Source organism: Gekko japonicus, unplaced genomic scaffold (assembly GCF_001447785.1).
Source record: "Gekko japonicus isolate JY-2015 unplaced genomic scaffold, Gekko_japonicus_V1.1 scaffold525, whole genome shotgun sequence".
NCBI classification, from domain to species: Eukaryota; Metazoa; Chordata; class Lepidosauria; order Squamata; family Gekkonidae; genus Gekko; species Gekko japonicus.
In genome coordinates, this window is record NW_015163620.1 from 427,969 (window position 1) to 455,344 (window position 27,376).

The 27,376-nt window shown below is 40.7% G+C and overlaps 1 protein-coding gene across 1 annotated transcript in view; it reads left to right on the forward strand.

Annotated features, from left to right (window-relative positions):
- Positions 1–27,376, forward strand: part of PTPRQ (protein tyrosine phosphatase, receptor type Q) — a 204,611-nt gene that overhangs the window by 123,694 nt on the left and 53,541 nt on the right. The window contains exons 40-47 of the mRNA XM_015407447.1: positions 1,727–2,053; positions 6,196–6,317; positions 13,192–13,378; positions 20,689–20,933; positions 21,278–21,344; positions 22,319–22,477; positions 23,705–23,927; positions 25,952–26,025. Of these exons, the coding sequence (XP_015262933.1) occupies positions 1,727–2,053; positions 6,196–6,317; positions 13,192–13,378; positions 20,689–20,933; positions 21,278–21,344; positions 22,319–22,477; positions 23,705–23,927; positions 25,952–26,025 (1,404 nt within the window). The remainder of the gene's footprint in view (positions 1–1,726; positions 2,054–6,195; positions 6,318–13,191; positions 13,379–20,688; positions 20,934–21,277; positions 21,345–22,318; positions 22,478–23,704; positions 23,928–25,951; positions 26,026–27,376) is intronic.

Consider the following 27,376-nt stretch of genomic DNA (forward strand, 5'->3'; position numbering starts at 1 on the left):
ACCACCATTACTGCTCAGTACCAGAACCTTAACAAAGTGTCAGTTATTCCAGGCACCCAAATGCTATGCGAGTAATTCTGTTCATGAGAGAAGGTAGGCAGCCAAAACGACAGAGGGGGAGAGAGCTTGCGAGATGGTCCAAGTGGGGGCTCACACACCAAGGCAGGGCTCCACACATCTGGGTAGCAAATAATCCCCAAACAGAAAGTTAAAGGTCATATACCATCATCATCAGATGGGAGCCTAAGCAGCTCCACAACCCTGGGTGGTCTGTATTCAGTAAAACTATACCCCTTGGGGAAATTTATAGTTTTACAAGCAGCAGAGTATAAAAAAGAAATATATGATTTTCTTTCCTGGCTTAGAAAGACAGGAGGGAAAAGCTCAGGTAAGTACCCTGACTGCTCTTTGTGGGTGTGGGGGGGGGGAGTACAGGGTCCTGAGGATATTCCATATTAAGTATGATAAGGACAGTTCCAAGTGGGGAGGTGTGTGTGTTTGGAGACCAGGTTCAGTCTAAGAAGAGAGGTGAGGTTGATGGGCATTCAAACTACACAAATAATCCAAAGTGGAACAGAGGCTTTTCTTGTGCAAATATGGACTTGGAGCCAGTGTTTAGGTGATGGAAATACTTTTAGTGACAAGTTCTGCTAGGGCTAAAGGCACGCTGATTAATTAATGAGGGTTGTTGATTAATGGACTGAATGTACAGTGTTGGACATGGTGATGCTTCTTTCAGGTAACTCCCCAAATCACCTGTTCTACTCCAGTTATTATAGCTGAATAAGGTACAGTTTTCCTTCTGCTGCTTTTGTTTCTGTAATGACCAGAGGTCTGTATAGTAGCTTGATGCAAAAGCATAAAGGGAACTGGTCCCAGCACCAAGGAGTATATGAACAAATTGTAGGTAGTTTGGCAACATCCCTATTGACTAATAAAATACTCAGGAAATGCTTAATAGTATGTGAGACTCAGTCAGCATAGGGACATTTGTATGTGAGTGCTTCCTCACTCACTTGAGCAGAGCAGACATCCACAGAGGAATGTGCAAGCAGATGCATTTTCTTCTTGACAATAAATGTGGAATGTTCTTGAAGGTGAGAGAACTTTGAGAGAACAGAGTTCCTGCATCCATAAGAAATGCATGAGCTCTTGCTTCCGTAAGATTGTAAGCTGCCTTAACCAATTTTGGAGCAATGGCAGCATATACATATTTTATAAATGCATTGTTCATAGAAATTTGACTGGGCAGATATTTCAAGAGAGCATCTGAGAACCTGGGATTTCAAAGGTGAAGAAAAAGTCTTGCAGTTGGCATTAAAAGACGGTGTATTTAATTTCAAAACTGTACTAAATATTATGTTCTCCCTGCCAAGGTAGCAACAACAATAATACCCTTTCTAACAGGTCACAGAAAAGTTCTACATTGTATTATACATTACTAAGCCTGTTTTTTAACTTATTTTCCTTGATATATTGGCAATTATTCTTATGTCAGTAATGAAGGGAAGTATCTATTATTTATGCTTATGTATTTCATCATCAAAATATGAAGCATTTATTAATAAAGAGATAATTAAATGGAGCAGGATTAATCTTGCTGATAAATATTTAATTCACGTACAGCCTCATTCATTCAGTGTAATTTTTGTTTTCAACAAGCACAGATTGCTTCTGATTGTAAAATGAGGTACATGATATTAAAAAATTGTTTTTATTTGTTTAGTTCCTAGTGCCCCCAGAGATATTGCATTTGCAAATGTACAGTCAACCAGTGTGACCTTGAGATGGAGAAAGCCAGTTACTATCTTTGGCTACTTTCTAAACTACAAGATTACTTCACAGTTGCGATCTATCCATTGCAGTAACTGGGAAGCTGCTGAATGTATTAAACATGAGAAGGACCAATATTCATATCATAGTGGCACTTTTACAGAGGAAACAGTGCATGATCTTAAAAAATTCAGATGGTACAGATTCAGAGTTTCTGCTAGCACAAATGCAGGTTATGGCAGCCCTTCATCTTGGATTTCTACACAAACTCTACCTGGCTGTAAGTAAGAATAATTATTATCCTTCTGAGTTTTATGTTGACATAAAATCGTTCAAGGTGAGGAGCAAATAACACACATGAACTTGGTCATACAATTATCTTGTGCCTATCAAAAGGACATCCTGATGTATCCAGAGTTTAAATGTTCAGAATAGTATGATAGCCATGAAAGAGGAAGAGTGTTTTAAAACAGTACTGTTACACTGCATGTTAGCTGTTTGTTTCTGTTTCCTGTGACTATTTCAGTTTCCACAAAAAGAGACCCTAGCCAAAGAAAATAGAAAATCATGTTAATAATGTACAAAACAAGCTGCTGATACTAACGGGGCATTTCCTCATATATTGGTGTAAAATATGGTCTAAAGTTTTTTTTTAAGATGAACCTTTCGAAGCAAAAAATATATAATCTCTTTTCGGTTCCTTAAATTGACATAACTGGTGGATTTAAAACTTTTAAAAACAGACTTAATGTTCTTGATTTGTGTAGGAAACTGTACTGATAATCAGCAGTTCTGGGAAAGATTTCTCCCTTGGCCGATCCTAGCAGCTGCTTGTTGTGCTAATTTTGAAAAAAACAGCTGCTGAATCTAGAGTTTTTTCATATTGTGGAAAATGTTTAATATAAACAAGTGGAAATGTTCATGTTTCCCTTTATGGAAGACTGCAGTAATTTAAAGACTTAGTGGTTCTGCCTTCCAAGTTTTCAGTGGAAGAGTCATCTAGGAATATCAAGATAATATTCACTCCAAAAATTATTCTTAGAATTTCCATGTTGTTACCCACTGTTGTTTAATCTGGGGATTTAAGAAAGAGGTTTTAAAATATACAAGCACTGACAACACATCTCTTAAGAAGCCACCACCACAAATTTCTAGACTGCCTCTGAGTACTGAGAGAGATATGGGTTATCATCTGAAAGAAAAAATCAGAGGAAAATGTAGGTGTTTGTATAGAACTGACTCCTTTCCATTTTAAAAACAGTAGTTCTGTGAAGAGTCATGATAATGAACTTTTAAAAACCTTTCACTGTCGTACCTACAGTTACACCAATATTACCTTTTGAACAGTGCAATCCTAAACAGAATTACACAAAGTCCATTTAAGAAGTTTTGGAGAATGCCCTGGAATTGTGTCACCAATGCTGTTTCTGCTTCCACGTTTAGATAGAGAACCAAGCCTTATGTTTTATAGACTGTTCTCTTAGGGACTGTCTTTCTGTCTCATAAAATAGTTTGATGGCCCTGTTATTGCACTGCTGATAAATTATACAACCACTTTGCTGTGAGATCTGTTTTCTAGTGAATATAACTCTATATAGTTACTTTAATCTTAAAGCATAAGTTTGTTTCACAGCAGATGAAGACATTTTAATTACAGTTTGTAATCTAGGGTATAAACTGTTCATCCATTGTTTAGGAGTCCAGTCCTAATTTGCACATTGCTACCTACAACACTAGGAAAGTAAAACAGAAGCTTCATTGGTAAGTTTTTTCCTGGCATGCAGATTCAGTGATGCAAAACTTTACATGCTGAATTTCTGCTTACCAGATTGTTGTGATGCTTTGCATCCCAGATCTGAACCTAAGTTTCCTTACATAGCAGTATAAACAGATCCCCTGTGAAAGATTAACCTTGTATAAATGACAGTATAGGCAAAATGAACATGCAGGAAGTGGGAAGAGTGTCAGGTTCATGCCTTCTGTCCCTGCTCTTACCTTGAAGGGTTCATCCAAAACTGTACATAGGCAAAAAAAATGTGAGGTATAGATAATACAGAGAGAATGTATGACTCTACAACTTGTATGCATCTAGCCTTTTTTCAGAAGGTAGGCTAAACATGCGAAGGGGGTCCACAAGCTCCCACTCTCCCCATTTTACAAATTTATTCTACCTGCAGTGTCATCTGCACAGGACTGTTGCCCATCCTTCAAGTTGTGGATAGGCTGCATAGTTGTGCCTATACAACATTACATTTAAAAGTCACAATAAATTTAGCTTCTTCCTCGCTGTCTCCTTATTGTTCCTGCATAAATATGTTATCTGTACAATGAGGGACAAAATGCATCAAAACAAAATAAGAACTACAGCACAGGAGCTGAAGTCTAAGAATCCAAAATTATCTCTGTTGCTATCTGATCTACCTATACTTGCCCCAGGGTATTTTGAAAAAAATCTGCGAATTGTCCCTGTTAGGCACTGGTGTGATCAGTGAATTTCCACTGAAACCAACCTGTGAGAAATGACTAACCTTGACTTTATTTATTTATTTAATTTATATCCCACCCTCCCTGCCTCGGCTTTAACTGCTTCCCTTCCCTCTATATGCCTTATGGTCTAAAGTTTCACCAGGTAACATTTCCTGTAGACTTGCTTCTGGTGGATTAAAGGGAAGAGGGAACAATACTGGATCACCATTAGTAAACTCATAATTTCTTATAGAAGTTTCCATAATGAAACAAAGTTTACTTTACTTCACCTCGGTCATTTTCATCTCTTAAATGTTGGAGGCAATTCTCTCCCTCCCCCCCCCCCCAAGTTATCAGATTTGACATAATTTTTACCCTGTAGTAAGAAGGCAATCATGAATTTACATCAAAAGACTTGGGTAATAATAGCTTTATCTTTAAAAGCCTTCTGCCAGTACAGCCCAAAGTTAAATGAACAGACCTTGGGTCAGAGGATGTATCTGAGCATCAGTGAATCAGCCTTTTTGAAGACCTGCTTTGTAAGATGATAAGCTAGCCAGACGTACCTTCCAGCTAACCAAAACTGCTGCCTTAGCATCAGGACACAGATGGATGGGAAAAAATGACCCTGACCTCCATAAGACCCACATTCCTGTGCAAGCATAGAAGCATGATAATCAGGAAATGATGGTTATTAGTTACAGAAAATGCATTATTGTGAAAACCAGGAGAAAAGTGCTCATGAGAGGAAGTGATTGGATTATGGGGGGAACGAGTGAATAAGACTAGGTCATTCCTACTGAGTAAATTGCCATGATTTATAAGAAAAAGGGTATAGTGATATCTTACCCCATTAGTGGCTAGACTCATTTCACAAACAGTCTTAAATCAGTAGGTGACAGTTACCATTGGCACAAGTTTGTTTATGTAAGATGTTTGTTGTAAAGCTTCTATATCGAAGCTAACACATCTGCAGTTTCCAGTCATGTTTTAGTTTATACCACTCAATTGATGTTAATTCTATTTCTTGGTGAACATTCTTTAGTTATGATGAAAGCCAGTGAAGGAATGTCAAGGCACTTTTGAAGAAGGTTTTGAAATATATTAATGTCCCGATCCTAAACGAATTCATATGAGAAGTCCCTTTGAGCCTGTGTCAGCTGTAGCTTTCACTCAGGCCATGTTGGTTTCCAGTGATGTTGCCACAGACTGAGGTGGCCACATGCATGCTGGCTACCATGGGCTGAGCTCAACCCATAGTTACTTTTCTTAACTTGACTGCCAGTGCCCAAACCCAGCAGTTGCAGGGGGTTTCCAAAAGCTTCTACTTACAAAGGGGGGAAAGGTCATTAAGGACAATTGTCTTTGTTGCCTCAAACAACAACTTGTTTACTAGCAGTTATTCCCAGGTTGGAGCTCTTTCACTAATAGGCATGCCCGGATAATATGCAAATAGTCATCAATGTATCATCAATATGGGTAATACCTAATATTGGAGAAACATCATTTAAATTTGATCTTATATTAAATCTGTCCACAAATATCTGCACATGGTAGGTATTACTTTTTACATAAAATAATCTGGTTACCACTGTAATTTGTTAAACTGTTAAATTGTTAAACCAGAACCCAGTTTTGCTATTTTTTTAAAGTATTGAGTAATGTTACAGAACCATATTATTATATAGTAGGCACCAAATAATGTTTTTAGAGTCAGTTCCTATGTTTCTATCATGGTTACTGTTAAAATTGATATATGCAACACTGGAAGCATCTACAAATGAGTCATCTGGTCTCTGATATTACATCAAAGTTCTTCGTTAACTGGGAATGCAAGTTAATTTGTATTGACTTTCTTATTGATTGTTTTGAATGAAATGTATTGATTACATTGGTTTGAATGAAGTGTGTTGAAATAGATCTCTTGATCTACATATTTCCACTCTTTTTTTGTAGCTCCAGATGCTCCTCCAGAAAATGTGTCTGTAATAGTTACATCTCCTTACAGTATGAATATTAGCTGGAGTGAACCTGCCATCATTACTGGACCAACATTCTATCTCATTGACATTACTTCGGTAAGTCCCTTCTGCTATATATATACTTCAGTGAAATTAATTTACTACTTAAAAAAAATATCCGCTCTGAAAACCTTTCTTCTGAATTCTAGTGTAGAAGCTGAGGGAAACTTTACAATTGGCTAAAAGTAGAAGGAATTGCTGGGAGATGATAGAGAAAGTGGTATATGTCATAAGAGAAGGCAGAGGGAACTTACATCAAGAAGAGAAATCTCTACGTATTCTCCATGTTATTTCATAACAACCTAACTATAACTTAGCTTTACCTAACTTAACTGTACCTAGTACCATTTAAACACCTGTAAACCTCATAGAATTTTTGCAAATATCCTGTGATCTTGGAGTGTGCACACAATTTTTTTTTGTAGTTGTCTGATGACTTTTGCAACTTCCTTTGCTGAAAGGTTTGTGTTTTTAAAATATTTTAGCGCTGTATTCTATTATGTTATCTTGTTTTTCTGAAATTTCATTTTAGGTTAAGGTACTTTTCATCCTTTGGGGTAAAGTGGCACTGAAATATAATAAGCCAGTGATCTAATGCTGGGCAACTCAATCAACTGCCCAGTTAAACCAGTTTGCTCTCACTAATTTTAACTGTGTTAACTCGAACAAAATTAATTTAAATTGAATGGTTCAGGAGCTTTGGAATTTTTGAGAACTGTACTTTAAGAAAATATAACCTTCAGTTCTTTTTTCCTTTATTGGACTTTCTGTTTAAGAATGGCTTCTTGTTTAGCATTGTCTTATATATGATCAGTAACTACAGGTGTAAAGTCTATATAGACAGGTCCCACCACTGCTTAAAGCCCAATAAAACCATCAGTCTGACTGTAGTGAAAATCCTGGAATAAAATGTTGTAGCTCTCTAGGGAAACTGAGTGCTACTGCTTCAGATTCCACAACCAAGCAGTATTTAACAGCATTCCTTTTCTGATATTTCAGTTGATGTGAATATTGTCAGAGATATATTTTTATATCAAGCATGGTAATTTTAAAATGAATTTTGTACATATGTAAGTTAACTTTATGTTAACTTTCCTTCACAAGTCAATTATTAATAAAAAGTCTGATCCAGCCAACACTGTACAGAGCCTCATTTTATTCCAATGCAAAATGCATTTTAGTTCTAATGAAGAGTATACAATGTTTTAGCAACATTTATAATTCTTGCAGCAGTTTTCAGTACATAACTATGATCTTAATTTACATCTGCTTACTGCAAATTTGTTTTTTAGCTAAAAGATGGTAGCTTTCCTTAAGCCACCCATCATGTTTCCTGACTAAGCTATGATTTAAAATTCCCTTGACTAAACATAGCACACTATCTATACGGCCCTTCTGTTAGTATCCTATTAATCAGTGTATATTTGTTCAACTGTATTTATGCCTATTAATTCATATGGATGGTGAATGCAACCCCCTAGGGCAAGGGTGTCAAACCTACGGCCTGCAGGCCAAAACCAGCCCACCCAGGACTTTAATCTGGCTCACCCTCCTAATGTGGGGCTCCAATGGACTAGCAGAACAAGGGCTGAAGAGGACAACCAAAATTATTACCTCAAACCCCCCTGTAACCCCCCCCCCCCGAGAACCTGGAGAGCCACACTTGCAGTGCTCAGCCATTTCATGTTTTCCCCTGGGTCCTAGGCTCAGGGCATTTATATTTTTAATTTGTATTTTTAGTTTCTGCTGTGATAACAACATAAGAACATAAGAGAAACCAACGTTGGATCAGGCCAATGGCCCATCCAGTCCAACACTCTGTCATGTAGTGGCCAAAAATACCAGGTGCCATCAGGAGGTTACCAGTAGGGCCAGGACACTAGAAGCCCTCCCACTGTTCCCCCCCAGCACTAAGAATACAGTACATCAGTTGCCCTAGACTGAGAGTTCTTATCTATACCTTGTAGCTAACAGCCACTGATGGACCTCTGCTGCATATGTTTATCCAATTCCCTCTTTGAAGCTGTCCATGCTTGTAGCCGTCACCACCTCCTGCGACAGTGAATTCACTGTGTTAATCACTATTTGGGTGAAGAAATACTTCCTTTTATCTATTCTAACCTGACTGCTCAGCAATTTCATTGAATGCCCACAAGCTCTTGTATTGTGAGAAAGGAAGAAAAGTACTTCTTTCTCTACCTGCTGTATCCCATGCATAATCTTGTAAACCTCTATCCTGTCACCCCTCAGTTGTTGTTTCTCCAAGCTAAAAAGCCCCAAGTACTTTCACCTTTCTTTCTTTCTTTTTTAGCCCCCCAAAGGGGAATTTTTTATTTGCATTTCTATTAAACTACAACAGAAATTGGGAAGGGAAGATTCTACAATCTAAAGTAAAAAGTAAAAAGAACCTAACTAAAAACCCAAGTGTGGAGGTTTTACAATGCTTAAAACATGGTTATTACACTTATTCAGTTACTTTCAAGCATGAAGAGTGCCCGCCAATCATCACTTCTGTTGACAAAACCAGCTTATCAGACTAGACAGAAAGTAATTCTAAAACTAGAACACACATAACCACAGCCCTTAAGAAAAATTGGCATCTCCTTTTACGCTTTGCTCCCCCCCCCCCATAGGCAAAATCTTTAAAACCAATGTTCCCTCAGTAAGAACATTACAACAATTTATCTTCTTTCGTCTTAGATGTATCTTCTGTTTCCAGTTAACTTTTAGCTTTTATAAGTCCGGATCTGTCCATTCATGATATAAACCAAGTTCCTTTTTCCAGGGACATCTTCCTTTTGTTGCATTAAAAAATGCTGATTGGAGAATCCAACCTTTCTCTTAGCAAGCAGATCTTGTGAAGTTGGGGTAGCAAGCCCTTTACTCCAAAAAAGCCCGCTTTTTGATTCGCTTGCCAATCAGTCCACAAGTAAACTAAACTTTAGAATCTCCTTACCATTCATAAATCTCTATGATCAAAGCACGAACCAAATACTGTCCCTTTAAAAATATAGCCACTTTTTTTAGTACAGATCCAGGTCGCTACTCCACTTTAGCCACCAGAGGACCCGCTATTCACTTTAAGGACAGAATCAATGGTTAGATCACATGACCTAGCTTTCCACTGTTCTGCTTCCTGAAGAAAACATTGATCCCGCCTCCCTCTTCGCCTCTCATCGCCATCTTTTGGGGATGTTTACATTAGCCGAGAAAGAATGCCGAAGTCTCTAAGGTCTGTTTAAATGCTCAACTTTCTTTCAGAAAAAACTCTCCACTACAGTCCATCACCACAATTTGATCAGTCCCTCCAATCATGATTTCGCATTCGCTTAGAACGTCGGGAGATAGGGCATCCCCTCCCCCATCCATTTATAGTAGGGGGACTTCACATCTAGGCTTTGGTGTCTTGTTTCAACGAAAACTCACTAATCAGTCCTTGAATCGATCCACCAGGTCCTGAGACGGCCCCTGGGATCACACGAGGAAGAGAAATTCGCTAAACCTCCAAGCGCTTGTCCCAGTGGACGCTTCGAATTTAATACTGGGACTTAGGGCAGGACCTTCGGGGCAGAGAGTAGCCCCCCTGTGCCGGCTGACAGCTGGAGGTAGGGCTCTCCAAAACCCCCTGGCTAGGAGCTCATTGCCTATGGGCTCCATGGGGGAGCATGCACAATCACGCTCCCTCCTAATCCCCAATTCATTGCACATGTCTCTCGGAGGAGCCAAGAGACGTAGCTATCGTTGAAGCGCCGAAGACCGGAACATGCTTTAACCTTTCTTCATAGAGAAAGTGTTCCAACCCTTTTATTATTCTAGTTGCCCTTTTCTGTACCTTTTCCAATGCTATAATATCCTTTCTGTGGTGTGGTGACCAGAATTGTAAACAGTATTCCAAATGAGGTCACATCATCGATTTATACAGGGGCATTATGATACTGGTTGATTTGTTTTCAATTCCTTTCCCTAGCATAACTTTGGCCTTTTTTATTGCAGTCACATAGGGGTGTGCAGGAAAAAAAATATTTTTTTCCCAGATTTGGGTATAATAAAGCCAATTTTGGAGGGGATTCCCAAATATTCCCAAATACCAATACTGGTATGTTATTGGTACCTGAAAAATTTTGGGAAATTTTCAGCTCCATTCTATCCATTGTAGTCAATGACAAAAATCTTCTAACAAGTATTCAGGGGGCTGGGGGGAGGGGATTTAAAGGTAGAGGCACTCCCAAAAAGACCCCTCAAGTTTGGAAAAGATTGGACCAGGGGGTCCAATTCTAGGGGCATCGAAAGAGGGTGCCCTCAATCCTTCATTGTTTCATGTGGGGATGGGGGAAAGGCAGGCCGCAGTGTCTCCCCAAGAAAGCCGGAAAAAATTTCAGGTTTTTTTCCAACATTCAGTATTCAGCAGCTGAATCAGCTCAGGGGATCTGATTCGTTATGCCAAATACCTGAAAAATGCCAAAAAAGGGTTTTTTTTGTTTTTTTTTTCAATTGGGCTTTACCGAATTCACACCCCCTAGTCACATACTGTCTCGACATTTTCAGTGAGTTATCTACTAAGACTCCAAGATCTCTCTCTTGGTCAGTCTCCACCAGTTCAGACCCCATCAATTTGTATTTATAGTTAGGATTTTTGACCCCAATGTGCATCACTTTGCACTCAGCCACACTGAACCCCATTTGCCATGCTGACGCCCACTCGCCCATCTTCGACAGATCCCTTTGGAGTGCCTCACAATCCTCCCTGGTTCTCACCACCCTGAACAATTTTGTGTCATCTGCAAATTAGCCACTTCACGGCTTACGTCCAACTCCAAATCATTAATGAACAAGTTAAAAAGCATCAGACCCAGTACTACCCCACTTATTACCATTGTCCACTGTGAAAATTGCCCATTTATACTGACTCTCTGTTTCTTATTAATTAGCCAGTTTTTGATCCACAAAAGGACTTGTCCTTTTATCCCATGAGTATTGAACTTACTTAATGACTCAGCCCTACCTCACCTTCCTGAGTAGATATAAATTCCCTGCCTACCATTTTTCTTCTCACCTTTACACAGAGAGTACTCCATCTTTCTGTGTTATACCTCTGAGGATGCCAGTCACAGCTGCTGGCAAAACGCCAGGTCCCACAATGCCAAGACCACGGCCATACAGCCCAGAAAATCTACAACTAATTACTTACCTGTGCCTCTTCTTGATGTTTTGTTTTTAAAAATTGCATTGCCAAATACCAGTGTTTCCCCACCTTTCCATTTTGGGCAGGCATCTTTTAAGGGCGGAGGGAAAGGTTTGGGACCAACCACAGTTAAAATATAGAGTTCTACAAACTCATGGAACTCCAGTTTTGCATAGAAATATTAGTTTTAACACACATCCCTCCTATGGTGGGGCTGCAATGGAATATCTCTGCTACCTGGCATTAAATTTTATGACACACATGGCCCAGTCTGACAAAGTCCCATTAATGTCAGATCTGGCCCCCATAACAAACAAATTTGACACCCCTGCCCTAGAGGGAATTAGCTACCAATTTATACCAGTTTGCCTGTAGTACACACATTGTGCTAATACTAAGTTAGTATTTGTGAGTAGAGGTGCTATTTAGAAAGAGGAGAAAGAAAAGCTTATCACTGCTATTGTGAAAGAGTTGTCATTAACATTTCTCTTTTACATATTATTGAGTAGTGATGTATTTAAAACAAACACAACTATGACTCTTGATGGCCATCCCAGAAAATGAGTGTCTGTTTAGAGCATCAGATACTTTAGTTAAGGTTAAGTCTCAGTGGGGTTACTAAGACACATCTGTCAAAGAAAATATATGCTTGAACTATCTTAATGTGTTAGCAGCTGCATTTACAACACAGTTGACCCATAGGGTATGCTACTGCAGAGATCCATAATCGTTTTCTGATTCCAGTATTAGAATGTGGAGGATACCAATGTGGAAGGGAATTTATATATGATTATATGTACTGTATTTGTTGGATAACCTATATCTCTACTGTTGCTTAATTCTTCAGGATTATTTGTGACTTCTGGTGTGGTAGCTGTGGCATAAGAAGCTGGAGGCAGGCCCATGCTGTAGTTTATCCCATGTAAAAAAGGAATAAAGAAATTAGATGATCCTGGTGGAAAGAGCTTTCTGACAGTGTCTGCATTCAAAAGGCTATCTAGTCTCCTTGTTACAGAATCTGCTCCAGACTGTGGCACTGTGGTGCTGGATCTTGGAGGGCAGTATGGAAATACTACAGATTCTTGAATTAGGAAAGACAAGGCCCCATAGTTCTCCACCACAGCAGGCTGACTTTGTTTATATACATATTAGTTTTAACTGTAGATCCAAGATTGGGTTCAATTTCAGTTTTGTTGGCAGAATGCATAGTTGAACAATTTTGTCCTTTTTGGACATTGTCACCTGTACAGTAGTAAACTATGTCCTCTAAGTACAGCCAGCTAACACTTAAAGTCCATTTAACATATTGTGGTAAAACATGAGAAAACACTGCTGCAGGGAACAAATTTAAGTGCTCTGGGGAGATAGAGCCCTTAATGACAATCTGATGATTCTTCCTAATAACCTGGCAAACATTTATCTCACCACCAAGAGACAAATTTATGGGGTAGAAAAACACCTCATGATACAAAACAGAAATTATTATTAGATTTTTAGATGTTTTCCTCTAAAATGTATAAAAGTTGGTTAGCGGTCTAATATCTTAAGTTAGCTGTCTTTTAAGTTCCAAACCGTTTTTGCTGTTTCAAATTAATTTTTAAAGTTTCATAAAGGAGCCATGTTGGTGTGAATAATTCAGTATGCAAAAAGGGCGGGGTGAATGTATACAGAAGAAAGAAGAAAGGGGTCTTTTCCACTCTGTTAAATATTTCTGTTCTATTCCATATATAACCTCTCTGTTTTGTACAGGTTGATACTGATGAATATAAAGGTTCGTTTGTCAAAACAGACGATGAAAGCAAAATCCTTGAGGTTTCAAGTTTAAAAGCATTTACACGATATTCGGTAGTGGTCACTGCTTTTACAGGAGATATACATGCTGCTCACACAGAAGGCAAGTCAAGCCCTTCAGTCATTGTTTCCACTTTTGAAGCAGGTAGGTCCATGTACCTTCATTACTGTTTTTCTGCTCTTCATTTCCGTTCAGAAAAGGAAATGTGAAACCAATATTTTATTATGCATTTTAACTGAATGTTAGAGAGAATAAAATATGAGCTGGTATCCTTTTTTGTACAACTGTAGCAACCCAAGAATTTGAACTTTCCAAGCCCAATGAATCAAGAGACTGTCAATTCATTCCCAATTGCTGCTGCTGCTTTTTCCAGAATGGCAATGCACACATGGAAACAGCTTCATTTGTTGATTTCCCCTTATACATCTGTCCATAAAAATAGCAGAGAAGATAACTCCCGGTGTGCAAGTGTGTTGGTCTGACGTGGCTTGGTTTGAGTCTAGTGGCATCTTTAAGACCAACAAAGTTTAATTCTGGGTATAAGCTTTCGTGTTCATGCACACTTCCTCAGATACATTGAAACAAGACTTCCTCAACCATTACATATTGGGGGGGAGGTTAGTTGCCAGGAAGGGCTAAATACAGTCAAGATGCATAAGTAACTGAGCTATAAGTATAGCTAAGATTGGATTAAAGCAGTTGTTGTAAGACGAGTGAATAGCAGCAAATTAGCATACATGTGATAAAAGAGTTAATAAACAGATGTGAGAACTAAGTTTGAGTCCAGTGGCACCTTTAATACCAACAAAGTTTAATTCTGGGTATAAGTGAAAACTAAGTGACTTAGCTTGTGTATTGAGATAAAAACCTGATATCTCTATTAAGCCTTGGGGGCTCCATTGTCCTGACTGTTGTAATAACTTGTAATTCAACAATCTCCCATTCCAGTCTGTTTCTGAAATGCCTTTGCAATAAAACAGCTACTTTGAGGTCCCACAATGAGTGCCCTGGGAGGTTGAAATGTTCTCCTACATGTTTCTCAGTTTTGTTATTCTTGATGTCAGATTTCTGTCCATTTTTCCTTTGGTGTAGGGTTTGACCGGTTTGCCCTATGTAGAGAACTGAAGGGCATTGTTGGCATTGAATTACATATACAGTGTTATAAGATGAACAAGTGAATGTGCCTGAGATGGTGTAGTTGATGTTGTTAGGTCCAGTGATTGTGTTGTCTTGCTGTATGTGGCAGCAAAGTTGGCATTTGGGTTTACTGCAAGCTCTGGTACCAGTGTCCATGTTCAAATTAGATGTTGTACAAGTGGAGACACGCAAGAAACTTGCGGGATGGTTATCTCATTCGTCACACCTCTGCTTCCTCTCCTCACTCCCTGCCTCTCTCACACTATTTCTCCCTTTTGCCCCCCTTTTCTTACTCTCTATTTCTCCTCCATGCATGTGACTTCCTCTCTCTTTCTGACCTGTCATCTTTCTCTTTGTTTTTCTGCCTCCCCACTTCATCACGCTTTCTCTCTCTTTCTGCCCCCACCCCCATCATTCTTTCTTTCTGCCCCCCTCTCTCTCCCAGCCTCCTGCCTGCTTCCTCCCCCACTCCGCAGAGCAGCAGCAGCAGTGGTGGCAGTGCTCCTAGCCACCCACCTGCTTCCTCTCCCCCCACAGCAGCAGTGGCAGCGGTCGGGAAATCACAATGGATCTCCCAGCTACAGAGATTAATTCACCTTAGGGCTGCCAGCTCCAGGTAGGGAAATTCCTGGAGATTTGGGGGTGGAGCCTTGGGACAGTGAGGCTTGGGGTGGCAAGTAGCCTCAGCAGGGTATGATGCCATAGACTCAACCCTCCAAAACAGCCATTTTATCCAGGGGAACTGATCTCTGTCGCCTGGACAACAGTTGTAATTCTGGTAATCTCCAGTCCTCACCTGGAGGCTGGCAATGGTGGTTCTTGTGGAGGAAATGGCTGGAGGGAGGGCGAAGTCTATGACATTACACCAGTCCAAAGTTCCTCCCCTCATGAAATCCCACCCTCTCCAGGCTCCACCCTCAAATGTCCAGGAATTTCCCAACCTGGAGTTGGCAACCCTATTCCCACCCAACAGCCAACTTACCTTTATCTGCCTCTCTGTCTTCTGCTTTCCATCTCCACCCCCCAGCCTCTACCTAGGAAAATTACAGTCTTTCTCCACAGTGGGGACCAAAGCAGATTTCATTATTCCCTCCTCCTTTTTATCTGCACAACAACCCTGTGAGGTTGGTTAGGCTGAAATATGTGACTGGTCCAAAATCATGCATTCAGCTTCCACTGCAAGATGGGGATCTGAAACTGGGTCTTGCAGACCCTACTTAGAAGCTCTAACTGCTGCACCTCACTGGCTTTCATAGGTTGGCTGGTGATGAACAATGGCAAGCAGCTGAGGCTAGGTGAGTCATGCAAATCAGGGGGGACCTGGCAACCCTAGACTACTGCCAGGCCTAGAGTTGCCAACCTCCAAATGGGACCTGGAGACCCCCCAGAATTACAACTGGACTCTAGACAGCAGGGGTCTGTCTCCCTGCAGAAAATGGCTGCTTTAGAGGGTGGACTCTGTGGCATTATACCCAGTTGAAGCCTCTCCCTTCCCAAACCAGCCCACCTTAGAGTCCACCACAAAATCTCTAGAAATCCCCCAGCCTGGCACTAGCAACTCTTGTGAGGCGTGGCTCCAAGGCTCCCTTCCTCCCTCCCTGAAAGGCCAAAAGAGGCCTGGAAAGGGCCCTTCCCCCACCCTTTTACTAACAAAGCCAGTTAGAAGGGCCCCCCCCTGAACATTCTAATCTCTCACTGTTGATGCCTGAAGCAGATCCCTGCAGAGGCCATTTCAAAAGTTTTTTGGGGGAATTCAGCCATCCCTGAAGGGATTTTTTTAGTTTTTGGATTTTTCTACAAACCCAGGAAGTCTACTGACTATGTAAGAAAAGCTGTTGGAGGAGAGTGAGCCCCCTGTTGGTGGAAATAAGTTTCCGCACACACAAAAATCCTCTGGCTAATAGAATAAGGACAAGAAAGGGGACCCGTGATACTCGCAAGGGGGGGGGAGAAGAGCTCCACGCAGAGCAGGAGGAGGAGGAAGCAGCAACAGCAGCATATAAGCCTTCCTCCCCCCCCATCCCCGGACACCAGCAGTGTGGCCTGAGCGGCTGCCAGCCACCAAGCCCGCTGATTTCCCCCCCATCCCTGGTCTCCTCCACCCCCTCTCCACCACCACCCCTGGCTCTGGTGGTGAGGCTCATGCAGCTGCCAGCCTCCAGGCCTCGCAGATCCCCTCCCCCGGTCTCCTCTACCCCCCGGCTCCGGCAGCGAGGCCCCAGTGGCTAGCAGCTGCTCGGGCCTCGCCAATCTCCTCCACACACACCCGGTCTCCTCCACAACCACCTGGCTCTGGCGGCAAGGCCCCAGCGGCCTTGCTGATCTCCTTCTCCCCCCTGCCGCCGCCGATCTCCTCCTGTCTCTCAGCTCCGGCGGTCTCCTCCACTGCCACAGATCTCCTCCTCCCCCCTCCTCCTGTGGCAAGGCCTGAGCGACTTCCAACCACCAGCCCACCATAGAGTTCCCAGAGTGGTCCCTGCGCATGTGCAGGGAAGGCTCTTTTACTTTGAGGGGGATTTAAATATCCCCCCTATATTTTTTTCAACTTTTTTTATTTTTGTGCACACCTGGGCACTGCCCCAAATGTGCAGGAAAATCTCCCTGCCCCTCAGGTGCCCCCGATGTGCAGAGTTAGATATCCGCACGCAGGGAGCGCCTTCGCTATTAGATATATAGATTATTGGGGGTGAGGAGTTGTTTAAGACTGGGGGGCTGTCCCTGATCTGGATAGCGCAGGCAAGTCCAACCTCATTATGGTTTACTCTGGTGAGTGCTTGGATGGCAGACCTCCTTGGAATACCAGCAGTCAGGAGGTGGGGGCAGGCTTTATTCAGCTACCCCTCTGAATATCCTCCAGGCTCCCAATAGGGGTCAGTCATGACTTCCAGGTGCACACTCACACACACACACATGAAAAATACAAAACAATACCCCCAAAAAAGATTGGGGGGGCTGTCTGTGTGCAAGAAAAGGTTGACCCCCCCCCGCATACAAACTGTTGGGGGATGAGACTGATATTTGGGTTATGTTTGCTGCTGCACGCACACACAAATGGACTGTGCGCATGCACACACACCCATGGGCTCAGGTGGCTGTGCAGGTCACCTGTTGTGGCACTGCACATGGAGGGTGCTTCCACAAATCCTTACATGTGAATGGGTTTTGAGCTACACTGCCAGCCTGGTGAGGGAAAGCACACATCTCCATATTGTCAGCAGAAACGTGTTGTAAGCCGCCCTGAGCCGCTTCGGCGGGAGGGCGGGATAAAAATCTAATAAATAAATAAGAAACAACAACTAAGGAGAAGCAGCCCCCATTGCTGAATTGTTGAAAGACACGTATTCCACATCTTTGCTTTATTTCTGAATGGCATTTCCTGCTAGATGGACCGTTTGATGACCTGGGAATGGCCAAGCTTCATATGCACATCAAGGAGGTTCCTTGACGCCAAGTTTCACAGTTTCACAGATGCCCTACTTTGAGTTAGATCTTAAGTTACAATATTGCCCAACCCTCTAGGTTGCCACCCCTCACGGCACACAACCAATAGGATCAGTTTTGGGACGGACTAACAAGTAGGTGGGTCCACAGGTTGGCATACTTGCCACCCACCCAAAGATCCACCTATAAAAGATAAGGACCAGTCACCTGGCCTTTGCTAGCCGCCATCCCCTCAACACCCCCTGTCTGCTTTGAACTCCTCTTTTGTCCAGCTTCCTATACCCAAATCCTTGCCTCTACTGCCCGCACATGCTGGCTGGTTTCTAGCTGTGTGTTAAACTTCCCTAGAATTCTATTTTTCTTCCCATCCATTCTTCATTGGAACTGACAAGCTTCAGGACAGATAAGTATAACCCTCATCACAATACCTGCTAATGCAAAAGTGACTATTTTAACTCTGTATTTCTAAGGAACTTGCTTGAGTGTGTGCGTGTATCAGTATTGTTTGTATGTGATATATATATTTTTAAGTAAAAGACAGATTATTTGGAACTACCAGCCTCAACTCCTTTTACTGGCGACCCTTGGTGGGAACTTGACCTTGGTAGACATTGGCAGGAACCCAGTTTAAATTTTGCCAACTGCTGTAGATAAAGCAGTTCAGCTAACAGAACTGTCATTATCCAGTAGAGGTTGTAAGTCGCTGATGATGCATTGTTTGAAGTGTGAGCTATATGTGACCACTAGTGGTGTTCTGTTATTGTCTCTTTTGGTCCTGTCTTGCAACAAGTTTTCTCTGGGTGACATTTTGGTTTTGTTAATCTGTTCCTTGACTTCATCATGGACAAACACTTGTCAGGGATGCTCTAGGCTGATCCTGCATTGAGCAGAGGGTTGGACTAGATGGCCTGTATGGCCCCTTCCAACTCTGTGATTCTATGATTCTAGGTGGATATTTCAGTTCCAAAAAGGTTTGTTGTAGATACCTAGGGAACAGAAATGAATAGGGGTTTCTCCACATTGTTTCCAATGGTCTTTGTAGCTGCAAATGATGATGGCCTCAAATTTGCAAAGAAAGGATCTTAGGAAAAGTGTCACTCACTAGCTGGGATAAAACCAGATCAGAGCCTTTTAATGATAATAGAACAAATCAGTGGCTTAGATCCAGACTAACTTTTCTGTGGACACAAGGATTTCCACTCACTGAATGCAATTTTCACATTTATTTTCTCCCATGTTGGCCCAAAATGGCCTCCTGAAATCTTATTCCTAGGAGTCGCTCCTCCCCTAAGAACAAGGTGGGGTGGGATTGCATTTCAGGCAGCTGTGGAGGGAGAAACAGGAAAACCACTGGCTGATTTCACACATGTTAAATAATGCACTTTCAATGTGCTCTAGCAATCCTTTGCTGCTGGATTTTCCTGTGTGAAATAGGAAAATCTACTTGTAAACAGTTGCTAAAGTGCATTGAAAGTGCATTATCCAATATGTGTGAAATTAGCCTTTGTCTCTTTATGGCAGCTAAGTTATACCATTCTGGGAAAGGTTTTTTTAATATACTTAACTGTATTGCTTTGGTGGTCTATTTAAAATATAATGCTGAAAAGAGCAGTGATATTATCCAGGTATCCAAAAGCAGGTATCTTGTTCTTTATATTATGATGCATCTGGATTTTTTATACAAATAAATCAAAATTTAAGAATAGAGAAATCTTAGCACCAGGCGTCTCACCTGTATCAGCGTTCTTGGGACAGCCGTGGTTTGCCCCGGGGGAAGAGGTTTCTTCATATAAAAACTGGAGACAGGTGGGAAAATTTAGAATAAGCGACTTCTGTAAAGAAGGAAAAAAATGGCCAAGGGAACAATTAGAACTTAAACATACATTTAAAATCCCGTGGCTTCATGATCAACAATTGACTTATATGTTAAAAAGTAATAACATAATAAAAAGTACCAATCGCCCATTGACATGCTTTGAAAGGGCAATAGAGAAAAGTATTCGAGACCAAAAAGGAGTTATTTCAAAACTGTATAAATCTTTGGCATTTAGATATTGGTCTAAAATATCTGCACAACAACAAGCCTGGCATAGAGACTGTGAAATATCCCTAACACCGGAACAATGGGCAAAAATTTGGTCTTCCAGTTTGTATGTCACTAGATCCCTTAATATAAGACTTCAGAATACAAGCTCTTCTCCAGATGGTACATAACGCCACTTAAACTGTATCATTCTAAAGCAAAGAAAGATCCAAAATGCTGGAAAGGATGTGGCCAAACAGTTACACTGTTTCACCGCTAATGGTCTTGCCCAAAAGTTAAATTATTTTGGACAGCAATAGTCACAAAAATTGAAGAAATATTGGACATACAAATCCGCCAAACCCCGGAGGGAATACTGCTTAACCACTGGGACAATTCACCCTTGACACAGAACAAGAAAGAGCTTGTGGCTCTGATGTTAATAGCAGCAAAGACGACTTTGGCACAACTTTGGAAAACAGAAAAAACACTTACCATTAAACAATGGTTTTTTAAAATATGGGATATTATAGCAATGGATAAGTTAGCTTTATTAATACTGGCAGCAGAAAATCCTACACAAAAAAATTGTTTTCTGAAAAAATTGTTTGCATTTTTTGAATACATAACTAAAACAAATGACAGTACTAGTGCCTTACCTGTAAAATAAGTGGATTTTATTTTATTAATTGTAAAAGTTAAAGTGTAATCAATATGACTTTGCTCCACTGAATTTTTGAGTGATATGTTATTGTTTGAATAGTTTGAATGGTTATTTATTTTTGAAATTTAATAAAAATAAAGTTACAAATAAATCAAAATTCAAAAACTCACTTATGGAAAATTCTTTCAGTGCCCAAAGACCCACTTAACAACATAACATTTCAGAAGATACCTGATGAAGTGACAAAGTTCCAGGTGACATTTATGCCACCATCTGAATCCAATGGGAATATTCAAGCATATCAAGCAATGGTCTACAAAGATGATGATCCTAATGTCATCCAGATCTATAACTTAAGTGTTATAGATAGAACAAACATGTCAGTCACTGCCATGCTAGAGGGACTAAAAGGAGGACGTACATACAATATCAGTGTAAGCTGAATTACATTTCTGCTTCTTTATATTAGCATATATCTTGACAGAGTTAGTAAAACAAAGCTAAATGCATGTCTTGATTTCCAGTTATATTTTCCATTCATTAAATTGTAAATTAAAAATATGACAGTTGTCAGAAAAAAATTGTAGGGCCAGTTCTGACCTGTAAACATAAAAAATAAATTAGTTCAGTGCAAGTGTGTTTAAAATCCAACCCTGACTTTATGTAAGCTTTAAATATTATATTACTGAGTACACACAACACACATACAGAGCATTGGCTCTTAAGCAGTGTATGTGTCGGTTAAACTGATGTGATAGGAAGTTTCATTTGCATTTAGGTGTATGCAATCAATGGAGCTGGTGCAGGACCAAAAATCCAACTGAAAATAACTACAGACATTAAAGGTAGGCATGGATGATGCTTTTACAGTTTTAATAAAGATATATATTTAATAAATAACAATATCAGCTGTATAATAGCCAAAGAGCAAAACTGTTTCCTGCATGTGAGACTTCCATTGATCTTCACTGAAGCCATAGCAGCTGATCAACATACATTCTCTAGGAGATGACTATCCTAGAATAATGCCCACAAGGCTGGATGCTTTAACACCTTCCTTCCAATCCCACTACTGATGGTAATTTATGTTAACTGTTAGCAATAATCTGTACCAAATCTGTGATACTCTTGAGCAGTAATTTTAAATAGACCCATTTGTCTCCCACACTAATGCAAAACACCATTATTAGGGAGTAATTTCCTTGAAATCAGCAGAACTGACTTACATTCAGGAATTAGTCTGCATAATATTTTGCTCTATTCCTGCAGTATAAAATTATTTTAAAAGTAGTCTCATCTCAACCCACAATATAATGTATATAGTGTTAGTGTAGATGAGATTCAATTCTACGTGACTTTTTGTTAGCAAAATATCACTGCTTTTTGTAGCAGGAACTCCTTTGCATATTAGGCCACACCCCCTAATGTAGCCAATCCTCCAACAGCTTACAGAGCTTTTCTTACAGGAACTACTGTAAGCTCTTGGAGGATTGGCTACATTAGGGGTGTGTCACTTAATATGCAAATGAGTACCTGCTACAAAAAGAGCCCAGTCCCATGGCTCCCACTACCACTTGAAACATGCAAGGGGCTCTCACCCCTGATTGGAAAAGGGATACATAGAAATGCTGGCGTATCGAAGCTGATTGCTGCTGCTTTCTAAATACTGGGATTCTTAATGCTGAATAATCTGAGCTGCTGCCTTTGGTCATGGGTTTATTGGAGTTGGGCTATTAGAACATTACAAGGACATTTGACTCCCTTCATTAGAAGACGATATGACAGATCAGCATTGTAATATTTATTTGTCTTCAAATAGAACCACCAAGGCCCAGCAAGAAGCCTATGCCAGTTTCTGATACCAGTGGAACGCTGCTTGTCACTGCTACAACAATTACTATTCGCATGCCCATTTGTTACTATAGTGATGATCATGGACCTATCAAGAAAATACAGGTTCTTGTTGCAGAATTAGGAGGTACTGGAAAACTTTTTTAAAAAATGCTTAAATATGTTCACCTTTTTCTTTTTACTTTCTTTTCTTTTCTTTTTTTGGCCTTGATGGCATAGCCTTGATTTTGTCACAGCCGAAATTCCTTCTTCAGGTGTGCTACATCTGTTAGAATAATACTTTTTTTCAGGTGGGCAAAAATTTGAAACTCAGTTATTCTCAGTTGTTCTAATTGTTAAATGTTTGTTTATATACCTACCTCCTATGTATGAGGTATGTAAGAGGTATCCCTGTCTTATTAAATTGGAAACTACAGGTATTATTCTCACTTGTTAGTTAGTCATACATAGTTGCACTCATTTTAAAAAAATTATGCTGTTTATTTTTCTTTTGGAATACTTGTAGACACCTTCATATGGTAGCAGTACATAAGAACATAAGAGAAGCCAATGTTGGATCAGGCCAATGGCCCATCTAGTCCAACACTCTGTCACACAGTGGCCAAAAATACCATGTGCCATCAGGAGGTCCATCAGTGGGGCCAGGACACTAGAAGCCCTCCCACTGTTGCCTCCCCCAAGCACCAAGAATACAGTGCATCACCTGCCCCAGCCTGTGAGTTCCTATCTATACCTTGTGGCTAATAGCCACTGATGGACCTCTGCTCCATATGTTTATCCAGTTCCCTCTTAAAGCTGTCCATGCTTGTAGCTGCCACTACCTCCTGTGGCAGTGAATTCCATATGTTAATCACTCTTTGGGTGAAGAAGTACTTCCTTTTATCTGTTCTAACTCAACCACTCAGCAATTTCATGGAGTGCCCACGAGTTCTTGTATTGTGAGAAAGGGAGAAAAGTACTTCTTTCTCGACCTGCTCTACCCCATGCATAATCTTATAAACCTCGATCATGTCACCCCCAGCTGTCGTTTCTCCAAGCTAAAGAGCCCCAAGTGTTTTAACCTTTCTTCATAGGGAAAGTGTTCCAACCCTTTTATCATTCTAGTTGCCCTTTTCTGCACTTTGTCCAATGCTATAATATCCTTTTTGAGGGGTGGTGATATAGTAGCTATATAGTAGCTATATGGGAAGTCCCATATAGTAGCTATATGGGAAGTCATACACATTACCATGTATTTTATATTAATTCAATAGAATATGTTCTTAGAATTACTTCGTTATCTAAATAAATCTATTTTGTGACATCTTTTGTAGTTTGATTAATTTATTTTTGTGACTATTTTTTCTGACTCTAGTTCAGAATGATAGCAATGTAACCAAGTGGTATGATGCCTACTTCAAAAAACCAAAACCATATTTTGCAAATTATGGCTTTCCAAATCCTCCATGTATAACAGGAAATGAGGGCCTGAGCAGCAATGATGACGTGTATGTAATAGGGGCTGACAGTACATGTATGATACCAGGCAGTGAAGAAAAAATTTGTAATGGCCCACTGAAACCCAAAAAACAATACTTGTAAGTATATGATTTACATTTTCTATCTCTGTAATTAATATTACTTCGGAGCTAAAATATATTAATATTCTAATGATCCTTTCAGAAAGACAACTAAAGCTTACTTAAAAATAAATGTAAATGTAAAATCAGTTTTAAAAAACTAATTTTGATCCGAAGGTGCTAGTCTGCCTTCAGAACAATACTTCCACTGGTGGAGGAGCAGAGGGCAATTTTCTCCATTTCCACCCTCCAACTGCTGGGCCCCACTTTGCCTCCTCCCATGCACTTCTTTGATCCCCCAGGAACAGAATTTGGGGGCAGTAGATTGCTGCAGGAAGGAGGCAGTGAAGGTCCAACTTTGCAAGCTTCACTGTGGTAGCATTGTTTTCTATCCAGTTTCTAGACCACATGGAATTTTCTATCCAATTTCTAGACCACATGGAAAAACTGATATAAAGCAATCTCCTATTTTGTCATGTGTGGATGGGCGGATGTGTTGACACAACATCAGGCCATTGAGGTCTTTGATATGTCCATCCAGCCTCTCTGTTCTGCATGATCAAGGAATGCCTCATGTTAAATTAGGATTTTTATTGTGTGCAAGCATCCTATGGCTGCGATCAGACAGTGTGCTTATTCTGTTGTGGCTGTGCTTCTAACTTGATTGGAATTTTTTAGTTCTGGAGTGGTTGGATCAGACATCCCACCCCTACCCAACTGCAACCATGGAGTGGGCAGTGGGGCAGCTTCTTTTTTTTTTTGGTTTCTGCAACCCCCACCACAATCCCCGATATACCCAATGCCTTGCTGCCATGGAGGGTGGTGGAGGGGTTAGTTCCTTCTCTGGCTGTCCCCAGCAACCCCACTGCTGCCATCATCATTAAGCCCACCCCACCAACCCAGCAACAGAGGCTAGCCTTTGGGCTGAGGCTGAGTCCTCACCTCACTTGAGCCCTGCCAGCTGAGTCCTCAATCACCAAAGAAAACTCGGGGGGGGGGGCTGGCTGAGCTGAAGAGGCTGCAACAGAGACCCAGCAACCTGCACAGAAACCTGTTCAAAGCACGGCTCCCTCAAAACATCCCCAAAACAGGAGAAAGGCTCACAATCTCTTCAAAATATTATGGATGAGGAAACATAGCAAGCAGATATCCACCTATGCACACATTGCTAATTGCCAAAAAATTAAATGGCAGCAAAGATGGAAGTGAGTGATCTGGCTTCCCCAATGGCTTGAACTTTGCAAGAAGAGTGATCAGACATCCAGAGATGTTCTGTGAAACCAGCATGATCACTAAATACCAGACTTTCTCCGGTGTTGGGAAAGTCAGGGGTAAGTACAGGGGGCTGATTACTATGGATTGGAATCCAGATGTTGCCATCTGATTGTGCAATTCAAATCCGTTTAGGAGGAGCAATGACAATGGATCAAAACAGCTCATCTGACCACAGCCTATAAATACCTATAAACTCTAACTTACAGGCAGTGTTCCCTCTAAGCTGAGTTAGTGTGAGCTAGCTCACAGGTTTTTAGCCTCCAGCTCATGGATTCTTGTCTTAGCTCAGGAAGAAGGGCCCCAGAGCACATTAATTTATGCAGTAGCCAAATCGTTTGCTCACAACATTAATGGCAGCAGCTCAGAATGTAGAATTTTTGCTCACAAGACTCCACAGCTTAGAGGGAACATTGCTTACAGGCAGTGTTCCCTCTAAGCTGAGTTCGTGTGAGCTAGCTCACAGTTTTCTAGCCTCCGGCTCACAGATTTTTGTCTCAGCTCAGGAAGGATGGCTCCAGAGCAAACTAATTTATGCAGCAGCCAAATCGCTTGCTCACAACTTTAATGCCAGTAGCTCACCAAGTAGAATTTTTGCTCACAAGACTCCACAGGTTAGAGGGAGCATTGCTTGCAGGCACTCCATAACTCATGGCCAGATGTCCTTATTTTATCATTATTGGATTCTGTACATTGCTAGATACAGAATGTATAATGTGCTTGGTAGATCATCAGTCGCCCATTATGGCAGTTTCTATTTATTTTTACAGATTTAAGTTCAGAGCCACAAATGTCAAAGGCCAATATACAGATTCAGACTACTCTGACCCCATCAAAACTTTAGGTAAGGAGAATGTTACTACTACACTAGTAGCACTGTGTACTTTGTGGCCCTTCTGCTAAAAAGCCATACTAAACTTGACCTGCACGCTTACTTTAAAAATATTGAGTTGTGCTGTTTCATTCTTGCACGGCTCCAGTGCCATGGGATAGCTTGCCTGTGCTCCAGTCCATATACAAGTTTTAATGTGTTTTTATATTTATATACGGGGTTTCTACCCTAGTTTTCCTGCATTCAAAACAGCTAACATAAAAGTAGCAATAAATATAAAATCTAATAAAAACTGAAAATACCATTAAAAAAACATCCAGGTAGTTAAACTGGAGAGCCTGAAAATTGTTGCAATATATTACAGTAGTCAAGTCTAAAAGGGATGCAAGTGTCTGCAGGAAATGAAGATGAAGGAGGCACTTTTAGGGCCAAATTACCCATTATGTTTTGTAATGAGTCAGGTCTAGTACCGGCTATAATCTCAGCAACAAGTTTTTGAACAAAGGGAATGGGCTCACTTTCCAGCAGATGTTGAGAGTGATGGTGCAGTTTTCATCTTTTTCTTGCAAAATCGTGTGAATGCATTACATTGACTGGCCAACACAGCTGGGACAAGATATATGTAATGATGTAACTGGCCCACACTGGTCATTATTGGCCACTCAACTACTGAGTTTTCTGAAATCAAGATCTAATGGACAGATTGAAGAGGTAGAAAGACAATTAATTATACATCTAATAGCCGAATGTGCCCTCACTGTGAAGGTCAAAAACTCCACTCAATGGGACCACACAAAGCTAGGGTGTATGGTTTTGATAAAATCGAGGCTTCACAAAAGAATACTGTTTGTTTGAAAAAATTATTAAGGAGGCTAAAAATGCCCCGTTACTGTCATAGACAAAAAGTTAGTATTCTGGTTGCCAGAGAAATGATTGCTATAGCACAAGGGTGGCCAAACTGTGGCTCGGGAGCCACATGCAGCTCTTTCACACATATTGTGGCAGCTGGGGAAGCTAAATATCATTAGCAAACAAGTATCATTGGACAAATAAATATCATTATCAATATCTGCTTTTACTGCTTTTGTTATTATATTTGGCAGTCTCATTTAATGTTAATACAAAGCAAATTTGCATATTTCCCAGTAAAAACATGTAATATTTTTTCATGTCTTGCGACTCTCAAACATCTGACGTGTATTCTATGTGGCTCTTACATTAAGCAAGTTTGGCCACCCCTGCTATAGCACAACATCCAATGATGTGTGGATGCAGTCCCAGTTTCATGCAAGTTGTCACTAATGAAATGTACAACATACTGTCACAAACCTCCCAATAATGCTGCTCAAGGTACAAGAATCTT